We start from the raw sequence: 11,341 nt of genomic DNA, 5'->3' as shown, positions 1-11,341 counted from the left end.
AGGCTAAATCTACAAGCTTAGCAGCAGCCCAACTCAAGTGGCAGCAGGAGGCACTCGCCTCACTCATTTGCTAGCCTAAAAGCCTAGTAGGCTCGGCTACGCCTCTATGTGTCATTGACTGGCGTTTACCGAATGTGGAAAACGCAATTTGTGCATAAGGTATAAGGCTTCACTGTTTTTTTACAATCATCGATTTTTTCAATGTTTGAACATGCAGGCACGAGACACATAGGCCTAGCAGCACTGTAGCATGTGTTTGTTTTATTAGGCTATCAGGTTAGCTGGTCCGGATTTCGTGGTAGCCCAACTGCATACCCGAGATAAATTCCAAACAAATTTTTTGTACGCTTGAATTTATTTCATAAGCTTTTTAATAGCTTAAAAGCTTAATAAAATCACCACTAAACGAGATAACAGCATAATCTTTTGGACTCTGTGGCGAAGCGTTTGTAGTGCTAGGCTGGCATTAATGCGACCTAAATTAGTGACATTGATATCTTTGTAGTGCCCTTGGCCTTGACCCATAGTGGAAAGTGAAACAGTTGCATCTACAAGTGTAACAGGTGTATTGTGCGGAACAAGATTCATGAACATGTGTGACGAGTATTTTGCACCCTATGCCGATAAATGATCATAGAAAAATTAAAAAACTTATTTAAACGCCACCAGTATTAAGTTTTCGGTGCACGCTATCATGCCAAAAATTACACGTTTTCCACGGAAAAATGCCCTAGTTTCCAGCCAAGGCCATGAGTAAGACATGACTTTAGCAAGTTTATGCTATACTTTGTCTAATTGGAACAATACCAGTATAGGGCTAAGCGGTGTGCCAGCTATGTTGACAATTTGCTTCCTTGGAATAGATGTAACAAGGATCACATCACACTGCCTTGTATAGTGATAAACTCAAAGCTGTTTGCTTCACATGCAACTTATGCACATGTGAGGTTTTGTGCCAGACCTAAAGTTACTTTGCTTAATTACAATTTTTTATAGGTACTGAATGTCAAGATGTTCATGTTTGTTGTTGATTAAATAACAAGTTAATCAAATCACTTTTCACATAATCCACTATGCAGTCACCTTCTGTAAAATTAATGTCGAATCCTAATAAACAAGTAACTCAGGACAAGTTCCAGACACCCAGGAAACCCAGTCAAGAGCTGCCTAAAAACAAAGGATGGACTTCATTTGATGAAAGTCCCGTACATCTCCCAATGCAGGGTGAATTTCATTGCTTAATGGTTCTTAGATCTATACTTTTTAAACCATTTCTGTGTGAGTCAATAAAGTGAACTTGATTTTGGAGAAGTGCTTTTATACATTAAATGCAGAAAGAGTTTTGCTGTGCTGGTGTGCAGTTACGTTTATCATGTCGTTAATTTTCTTTGATAGGAAACGTCTACACCCCAACCCAATCTCCATGGGGAGGTGAAACCCCAGGAGGTAGATTGAAAAACCTGGCTGCAAAACCTGATGGAGATGCAGAAGCCGGTGACCTGGCTTCTCATCAAAGCAGCATGTCACCTGCTATAGTTTCACAGAGACATCTAGCTACTCATTATCCATCTGCCACGGCACAGCACACAAGCCGCAACAACGTACCAGTGCCAGGCCAACAGTTAAGGGGAGCCACACCTGGTAAGGATCACATCGCTGCCCCAAACTCAGCCAAAAGCTCTTCATCAGCCCCAGTCGTCTCTTCTTTGTCTCAAAATAAACCACCGCAGCATCCAGCTCCAGTCGCAGATGAACATTCCCATCCACAGAACATTTATTCATCAAGCGATGATGATGAAGTTGCCAATGAAGACGAGATGCAAGATGCTTGGTGCATTACTGAGGAACAACGTCATTATTATATGAAGCAGTTCCTAACCATGCAGAAAGACGTCAAAGGAAAAATTGGTGGTGAGCTGTTATTTTTGCATCTTGCCATACAACACAAATCCTGGCTAGCTTCTTTGAGTGTATATACTAGGGATGTGCCGCGAGGAAGATTGTTCAGGTTCGTGCGAACCCGAATATCATGAAGTTCGACGCGAACGAATCCCGAATCTATTCTTTTTAGAACCAAACAATAAAATTTCATCCAAAAGCTGTCAAGTCTTGCTTGTAAAATGATGTAATCGATAAACAAATCGCTTTGTTTCGAAAAGTAGTGTTTAATAACGATTGAAAAAGAAAAATCGTTAGAAAAACGACCTTCATTGTAAGTACTATTGACTCTAGTTTAGCTTTGTCGGTAAGCTAGATCATCATTTTTAACCAAAGTCAGTAAATTTATAAGTAATATTGTATTCGGGTTCGCCATTATTGGTATTCATGTTCGCCCGAATCTTCCATTAAGGCGATATTCGGTGAATCTATTCGGGTTCGTATCGGCCCATCCCTAGTATATGCAGTATATGTTAATTGTTTATCTTTTGTTTATGTGGACCAATTTCATACAACTTCAACATTACAGGCCCAACTGCTCGGAATTTCTTCACAAAGTCAAAACTCCCCATCATTGAGTTGTCTCATATATGGTATATTTGTGTTTTTTCTGTAGTTTTGCAAAGTGAATATGGATTATATCCAACTGTTTATTGTGAATGGATCTTTTAAATACTTAAGGTTATAGGAGGCACCGAATTACTATACCGCGGTACTTTTTCAGTACCCATACCAGTACTTTTGAAAAAAGTACTGAATTACTTTTTTTAAGAAGTTTCTGTCGGTCCCGGTACTTGGTACTTTTCATGTGATTATTTTAAAATTGTAACAAGTCTGTTTTCATAAATATATGTTAATTAATCCTTAATACTAATTTTAGCTTCTGTTAGTCTTTTTTAATCTAGAAATGTCACGTAAAATTGTAAGCGATTAACGTCACATTTGTTTTGACCTGGAGTAACCTTTACCAGGGGACAAAGTACCGAACTACTTTTTCAAAATAGTATCGAATACCGGAACCGTCGGTACATTTTTTGCCAAGTACCGGTACCGTTACCGACACTACTTTCAACGTACCGGCTGCTCACCTCTGCGTAAAGATAAGATAATAAACCATTTTTATTTCTTTTTCTTGTTTGCTGCAATGTTTATCTTCATTGTTATTTCTTAGGGAATTATCGGACATGGACCAAGATGGACAGTTGACATTGGATGAATTCTGCACGGCGTTCCATCTCGTTGTGGCGCGAAAGAACGGATACGACCTTCCTTCACAGCTACCTCAAGCTCTCGTTCCGACGCTTATCGACATCGTTGAAGCGGAACAACCAACCAAAGGTAAGATGTCTATGAATAGTATATTTTTGTTAATGCAATGTTGCAGTTATAAACTTTTGATTCTTGTTTCTCGCCCTGTTTTAATGCTAATTTTCATAGTCATCTATATTTTATGGTTGCACTTATCAAACATAGGATATACAAAAGGCACAACTGTTTATATGTATTATATTATAAATATAATGAAAAGTAATGGATTTTTATTAACGCATTATGAAATATTTATTAAATAATCTTGATATCAACCTCAACAACAGCAAAATGGAGTTTGATTTTATTGTTTGGGAAATCTACTTTAATGAACAGAAGGTTAAATATTATGCAGTCATGGTACTACATGATAATATTATGCTTCTTCGCCTTTCTTGGTTGATATCGGCCTTTAAGCTGATCAACATTTCAATCACTGGTTACCATCACTTGCAACACTGCTTGTTATTTGTTTCTAGTTCATGAAGCAAAGTCGTCTGATCAGTGGGAAACGTTCAGTGATCGAACGTCAAGTTCAACAACGCTGGCAAATTTTGACCAAGTCCCTGATTCTACTCAGGTTCAAAATTACTCTGTAGAAATAATCAACAGCAACCGGTGGTGTATAAGCTGTGAATGCATTCAGAATGTTTTATAACAGTGTTGCTGTGATGTGTACATAACATACATAGGGTCTGCATGATCATACTTACAACATGTTTATTGTTTATAGATAAAATTTCATCATGTGCTCTGAGATCTTCATTTTATCATTTAAAGCAGGAGAATTTGCACCATCCTGTTGCTCTTCGTCTATCTCCATCTCGCCACAAGCATCACTGGGTGGATGTGGGCGACACCAGTACTCCATCTAAGGAGCAGCAGGAAGTCCTGGATGAAGATTCGACAACCTCATCACCACAAATGCACGCCCGGGAGCGTCGTCCTATCACCAATCCTTACGGTTACCTCCATAACGAGTTGTCCGAAGTTGAAAGTTGTGGTGAAGTCGAACATCAAGGTAAGTGAAATATTTTATTAACTGGTTATAAACTAAGCTTAAATGACAGCTCGTAATTTGGTTAATTTTCTTGTGTTTTTGTTTTCTTGTACATGTGTATTTACAGTGTATATTAATGTATCAATGTTTATATCCAAGCCCATGCATAGAGGTGCAAGGTGGCCTTTTGTGAAGTGCGGGACCTAGGGAAAGGCAATTGTTTGGATCCCAAAATAGTTAACCTAGGTTGTTATTTAAAAACTGTATTTCATGGAAGCAAAAGAGTGTGACACCACAGGAAATATTTTGTAGGGGCTCGAGGGATAAAATGGTTGGAACCCCTGCCTATACCCTTTTTAGTACAGTTCAGAGATCACCCACAGCCTATAAACAATTGATTTTCGCTTTGGTTGTCATCTTTTGAAAGACATCGACCCCTGACCTAGATTGATATTTTTGATGAAATATTTGCCAGTGTATGTAAGGCTGCAGTGTTGGTTGATTAATGAACCTGTTTATGAAATCTAGAAAGAGGACACATGGAACCGTCTTCCTCTGATTTGTCAGATGAAAGAAATATCGAATCAGATGAAAAATTCAGCAAACATAACTTGCCTTCAGCAGGTAATGGCAGCAATGTATTCCTCAATTTGCGTTTTCTTTTTTCTAATACATGATGCACTGCAGTGTTTTCGCTATTTATGTTTATGGCAATCCAATTCATTACAATTGAAAACAATGAGTTGCTATTACAAATCTTAAATGAATTGCTGACACTGTTTTAGCTTTAGTTCTTTGCATTCATCAACTGTTGGATTAAGATATTTTAATACATGATGCACTGTAGTGTTTTCGCTATTTATGTTTATCGCAATCCTATTTAATACAGTCAGTGACCATGAGTTGAGAATTTCTAAAGTGAATTTCTGACACTGTTTTAGCTGTTTGCAAACATCAACTGTTGGGTTAAAATATTTTCATAACCTTTTAATTTTACCAAGTTGTCAAATTTTTTAATTTTTCAAAATTTCATCAAATTTTTTTCTCACTTCCAGGATCGATGCATCCACATTCTTCAGATGCAGATTCTGCCTCGTCTGGTGCGAGTAGTAATCGCTCATCCGTGTCTGACAGCTCTGGCGATGATGATTGGGCAAAATCAGACCTTGAGCACAGTGATTGGTCATCAAGGCCGTTACGACCCAGGTAACTGTACCTATAGCTACCACTATCAAACTCCGCTTAGAGTGAGTCAATGCATAGGTTATGTTCATTTGATTTTGTATATAGGTGACATTTCCCAAAAAATACCTGGTTTACTTCATTCATAGCACACTCTTGTTGTTGTTTCATATAAGCCATTAGTTATTCTTGGATTTTACATTTCTGCTGTTGCTTGTCCCGATTAAATGATCTTAATTTAAGTTTGGGATGTCATGATTCATCCTATAAATAGCAAAATGACGGAAGCAAAATATCAAAACTGCTCATTTTAATTTATAATGTGTTGTGTCAACTCGTTGTTAACTAGAACCATTATATCTGGTTGAAGTGTTACTTGTGATAAACTTTAAGCCAGACATAGCAAAGAAGAAGTTTATAGTGAAGTTGTGATGTTTGAGGTTCACGTTAAGACTGCAACATTTTGTTCACTGTCTTGTTAGCACCAAGACCTGGTTAGGTTGGCCATCTGTTAAAGAGATTTACATAATTTTCAGTTTAAGCCTGTGACTGTTAGATTCAGGAAAATCTCATTCATGGACGATCGATCGATTTAGTCAAGCATATAAGCCTACTTACTTTATGCTAGCCTACTTGCTCAAAGAAACTATCAGCCAAGTTCATGTTCATTATTATGTTGTTTCAGAAAATGTGATTACCATTAAAAATCTGAAATGTTTTAGATCTGCCTCCAGTTCATCGAGTGAAAGCGTAAACGGACCTGCTACGGTTGTACCCACCCCCCTTCCTGCTCCGACTCCCCCTCCGAGGCCCAACCTCACCATACTGCCCACCCCAATGCCCAAACCGAGGAAGATAAACGCGAGAAACGTCTCGAACGACAATCCTGAAGCTCAGCACAAAGCGCCAGGTATGAGCAGTAGGGTGGGTCCGTTGTTGTCATGATTTTGTAGTCAATCTTACTCGTTAAGGCTGTTGACGAGTTGTTTAAGCAATGCGCTTTAATGCACATATCATAGGTTATACTGGAGAAGACATATCACTCATGTGAGGATATTTTCTGGCTATATACAGTATAAAAGTTTCAAATTACAATTTAATTTATCACAAATCGTATTATTATTTATTAGAATTAGGCCTGCATATAACATACTATATACGGTACGTTGATGTACAGTACACATACACTACTCTTATATAGGAGGTATAAATGTAGACAGCTGGCACTGGTTTGTGCAAACTGGTTGTTAAAATGCACTTATTATAACAGTTTTTATTTGCTTGTACAGTATTGTGTCAGTTGTAATAAACAATAAACTCAAAATAACATTTTTTAAATGTTTGCACTCGACCACATAAAATGCATCCTGTGCAAATGCACATTATAGTACTTATTAGATTTATAGGTTTAGGTTTTTTCATTATAGGTTTTTTTAGGTAGAGAAAATTCGCAGTCTTTCTTGATTTAAAACCATCTATGTCTTGTTATTGTTCTAGAGCCAGGGATAAGGTTGGAGAAGCCGATGCCACCACCGCGGCCTCAAGCAAATGCCGTATGTAATATTATATCGTTATTGCATATCAGCATTACTGAGATAACTTTCATTAATTTCATGTAAATATGGGTATTTCATTGAGAACAGAATGTTAGAAATAGCCGGGCTTGCCTAGCTAGTCGCTAAAAATACACTTTTGTTTTCTTAGTAATTGTTGTTAATTTCTTGCTTTGCCATGTTTCTCTTTTTCTGTCCGTCGCATTTCTTTCGCAAGATCCTGATAATTAATCTTAGTAATTCGCCTAAGTTTATAACTTTTGTAATTTTGACCTTAATTATCAACCAACTGCCACTAATTTAACCGAAACCCAACCATTATCGTCAGAAAATATTTTTAACCCTCACTTGTATGTCTTTTGAACTGTTACGATCTATTCCTGTTGAACAAGAAGTGATGTTTCCACAGAGCCAGGAGCCACAAGTTGTTGAGCAAGAATCATTCGCTGACTTCACCGCCTTCAACCAAGCTCCTGAGGTTAAAGGTCCTGAGGTTAAATTGAATGAAAAGTCGGAAGCAATCCCACAAGATAAAGGCATGAAGAAGTCGAAAAGTGATGTAATACCAAAACAGGAACGACCAGAAACACAGAAGCCGCATAGTTAGTATTAGCTGACAACATTGGGTTTGTTTGTTGCCACAATGGCCAAATAGAAAGTGAAATGGGTTGAAATAACTTCTGTTCCATGATTAATTACAAATGGAAATCGTAATATTTATTTACTTTTGAAGCGTTTATAGAATAATTTATTTTTTGTCTTGCCGATTAAATCCAATTAAGCTAATGTATAATTTAAGTCTAACCAAAATCTTTAATTATCTTCTCCACAGAGGAACCATTGGAACCGGCGGCTGACATCTCATCAACTGAAAGTGAACCCAAAACTCATGATCAAGAGAAGAATGCTGTCGTTAAAAAGGTGAGATTTTGTGATTTGAGATTAATTTAATTCTTAATCTCACTTGACTTTCTGTGATTTGGTGAAAATTTGCTCGGGCTGTCTCGCTTCATTGATTTTTGTCCTCCCAAGCTTCTCTTTTGTTTGACTCTGAATTATTTTCATTTTTCTTCAACATCTTTGTAATTTTGTTTCTTCAAATTTAAAAATTCTCGACCATGCTGCCCTCTGATTGGTCTAAACAGGATTTTAAAGCCCTGCATAAGAGTTGAACAAAGTCAGAGATATCTTATTTTTTCAGGCATACGCCTCCTACAATTTCTGTTTGCTACATCCCGACCAGTATTGTTTTTAACAGTGATTTATGCGGTTTTACTTACTTTTTCTTTTACTTACTTACTTACGGTTTTACTTTTAACTGGTTACTTTTTTTCGTTCAGCTAACCTTCTAGTTATTAATGCGACATTGATAAATATATTTCCCAACTTTGTTTTATTTCTTTTAAATGTTTAATGACTTCACTGGCGGCAGGCTCCTACAAAACCACCTCGTACCAGGATAATGAGTTCTGATGTTTGCAAACCGGAGACCTTCAGCACACCCTTAACCATGTCACAGAACGATGAAACAAAACTGCCTTCCGCACCTAAGCAAGAGTAAGATGTTTACATGATTATTTTATGATGCGTTTCTGGAAAGTCTACATTTAGAGCTGTTGTTTGCTCTGTTTATGAAAACGAGACTAGTTGTGTGTGAGACCAGTTGGTGTTTACGTTTATCTTTTTGCACTAAAATGATTTATATTGTGCAAAATGGTGTATCTAAAAAACGTGTAGTAGGTTACATATTGTAGAAAATACTTGCTATCTCTGTGTGTCAAGAAATGTCGCTTTTCTTGACATGGCTTCAGCCAGAAATGATAAGCTTCCAAGTTCTGACTTGTACCTTACAATTTTATACTTTTTGCTTGAACTGTTGAATTTTCAACGCAAATCTGTCATCTAGCGGTGAGTGCAGTGAAAATTTCCTCACACCAGAGGTTCTCAACCTTTTTATAATCGTGGCCCACTTTTGTTCTGAAAATATGAAATATCGCTCACTACTCGAAGCTCTGCTTGAATCCGAGATCCGTTAAGTCGAGGGCTGGCTGTACAGAGAACGCTCTTTCCGCACAATCAAACACTTTCATTCGAATTCAAATCGAGTTTCCCCCCTTCCCTATTTTTCTGCAAAATTAACTAATTGTGAACCAAATAAAACTAAATTTTTCAACAAATCTAGCATTTTATAAAATAGCTTTGTGACCCGCGTCAAAATGGTCCCGTGGCTGATTGAAAACCGCTACGTTACTTACACCTTGCTGCCTTCTCTGTTTGTTTGGGTTGAGCTAGCTGGTTGCATGAATGCCATGACATGTTTAACCTGTGAATGTGCTGTAAGGTACACAGGGCTAGAATGAAGACACCTTATTTTAAAATGATCAAGGAATAGTTGCAATAACTTTAATATTTTCACTTTTTCAGTCCTTCGAGAAAGAAGAGCGGATTGCAGACGTCAATACGTGAGCTGAAAAGCCGTAACACCAAACTCATGCGATTGAATGCGGACCTGCAACAACAATTGAAGGACGTCATGGAAAAACGAATTACGGTTGAAATGAACATTCATCAAATGAGGCCTTTCACGCAATGATGACCTCACTTTACGTAACCATGACGTCATAGCGCGTTTAACGGCGGGTAGGTGCTGTCAAATGTGAGGTGTCGCCGGAAATAACGCATCTCATCCCCGCCGAAGAACGGTTGTGGACTCGATCTAAAAAGGACACGCTTGAGTTCGTATTTAGTGGTTGTGCACGCGCATATGCAATGACTCTCCGTGACCCCTTTCCATGACCTTGCTATTACGCTGAGCGAGAAAGTCCGGGTCATGACATCAGTGTTTTGCAAGTTTCATTTCTGACGTCACTATGGTACATAATAGACGTGTGTTTTTAGAATTTCTGTGTCTTAATGAACTACTGGACACTAAACAACAGTTTGAAACATAATCAGGCGATTTATTGCTTATAACGTAAAGAATCTGTGTGATGCAAAGTTACCCTGAACATTTTAGCAAAAGCACTACTTTTAGGCTGTGATTAATTTGTGGTACATGTGTTACATTGGACAATGAGCTTGTTTCGTGAATTGACAAAATGCAACAATGTTTTCCGCCGTCACTATGTATTTAACAAAGTTGCTTTTCCTACAGCGCACAGGCATGAAGTGTACTGTCTGTAAGTGCGCCAAACTGCCCCAGTGCCCGTCTGATACGTTTCAGTTTGTTGTTAAATAACAGAATTGATCATACGAAGCCTGACATCAAATTTTCGTTTGCGCTGCTAAATTAATTGTGAGCCTCAAACTTTGTTACATGCGCTTGGGACTACACGCACGGAGATTGTTTCCAGGTCGTCTTTGGAATGATTTATCCAAATATTACTTACTGTTACGTCATTATGCTGATACGCTTGCTTGTCGATTTTCAACCGTTGTCAAATGTTTTTTGCTTTTATGATCATAGTTACCCGACTCGTTGATATGGGAAAATAGGGGAATCCTTATGTGATTTGTTATCTCTGGTATTTTAGTATAAGTTCGAAGTATTACAGCATTGCCTTGATACACATGCAACCAACCCTTGTGGCGTTTAGCAATTTGTTGGATCGCTGATCAGTTTTCGTTGCAGTTGGTTCACGAAATTTCCAATTAAACATTTATAATGACACGTACGCGCTTTCAAACCCGATGTGGTTGTTACGCCAGGTATTTATTTCAACCATGATCACGCGGAACGTGCGTTCAGGTTTTGAATTATGCGAGATCTTTAAAACAATAGCACTGCAGTGATGTTGTTTTATAGAGGTACAGCATAGGGCCATAGGCCTACGATTGTTATCACCAATTACCGAAATCCAGGGGCGGCAAGTTACCCCCTACCAGGCTTAAGCATATTTATCTTCCAAAGCAACGAGGTAACACTGTACAAGGTAGGCCAGCGAAAGGCGTTACGGCGATGCACCGAAGCAGAAATTCGTACTGAAAACGCTTTTTTTTCGCTTGATTGATGATGGGTTCGAAGATTTGGCTTCGTCGAATAACGGCGATGGGGACTGTCTTTGTTGTTGTGACTATACCAAAGAAAGGTTACACACCAGCATAAATTTACTTCTATAGGTTCGGATATAGGCTAATAACATTTTTGTGAGAATAGAAAACACGCAGAAGTATGAGCTCGAAACTAGGCCTCTAGAATTACCAGCATTCCATGATTTTTCTACCTTAGAGAATTTAGCTCAGGGCTGTACAGGATTCTATAAAAATGAATGCTATAACCTGCTGTTGCTAAAAGTAATTTTCGATGTCACCGCTGAGTCTTAAGTTTTTGTTTGGCGAGTTCAAGCTTAAGAAAGAGGTC

The 11,341-nt window shown here is 38.1% G+C and overlaps 1 protein-coding gene across 2 annotated transcripts; it reads left to right on the top strand.

Moving 5' to 3' along the window:
* Positions 1–995: 995 nt before the first annotated feature.
* LOC143465567 (ralBP1-associated Eps domain-containing protein 1-like) lies at positions 996–10,651 on the top strand. Of its 2 annotated transcripts, none has more exons than XM_076963936.1 (14): positions 996–1,224; positions 1,396–1,911; positions 2,468–2,531; positions 3,110–3,276; positions 3,726–3,826; positions 4,030–4,267; positions 4,775–4,870; positions 5,302–5,452; positions 6,151–6,338; positions 6,926–6,981; positions 7,391–7,583; positions 7,814–7,902; positions 8,414–8,538; positions 9,406–10,651. In XM_076963936.1, exons 1-14 carry the CDS (start codon positions 1,074–1,076, stop codon positions 9,572–9,574), a joined length of 2,304 nt encoding a protein of 767 aa, XP_076820051.1. In that variant the 5' UTR covers positions 996–1,073; the 3' UTR covers positions 9,575–10,651. The 2 variants fall into 2 exon arrangements, with proteins under 2 accessions (XP_076820051.1, XP_076820050.1); XM_076963935.1 differs by having other exon boundaries at positions 4,027–4,267.
* The last annotated feature ends 690 nt before the right edge of the window (positions 10,652–11,341 follow it).

This window comes from Clavelina lepadiformis, chromosome 7, assembly GCF_947623445.1.
Source record: "Clavelina lepadiformis chromosome 7, kaClaLepa1.1, whole genome shotgun sequence".
NCBI classification, from domain to species: domain Eukaryota; kingdom Metazoa; phylum Chordata; class Ascidiacea; order Aplousobranchia; family Clavelinidae; genus Clavelina; species Clavelina lepadiformis.
Note: the sequence above shows the minus strand (reverse complement) of the source record. Positions and strands in the feature narration are given on the sequence as shown.

Coding starts and splice junctions, on each gene's coding strand:
- LOC143465567 (XM_076963935.1), top strand. CDS start 1,074: ATGCAGTCACCTTCTGTAAAATTAATGTCGAATCCTAATAAACAAGTA. Junction 3,827..4,026: donor AAGTCCCTGATTCTACTCAG/GTTCAAAATTAC, acceptor TATCATTTAAAG/CAGGAGAATTTGCACCATCC. Junction 8,539..9,405: donor CCTTCCGCACCTAAGCAAGA/GTAAGATGTTTA, acceptor TCACTTTTTCAG/TCCTTCGAGAAAGAAGAGCG.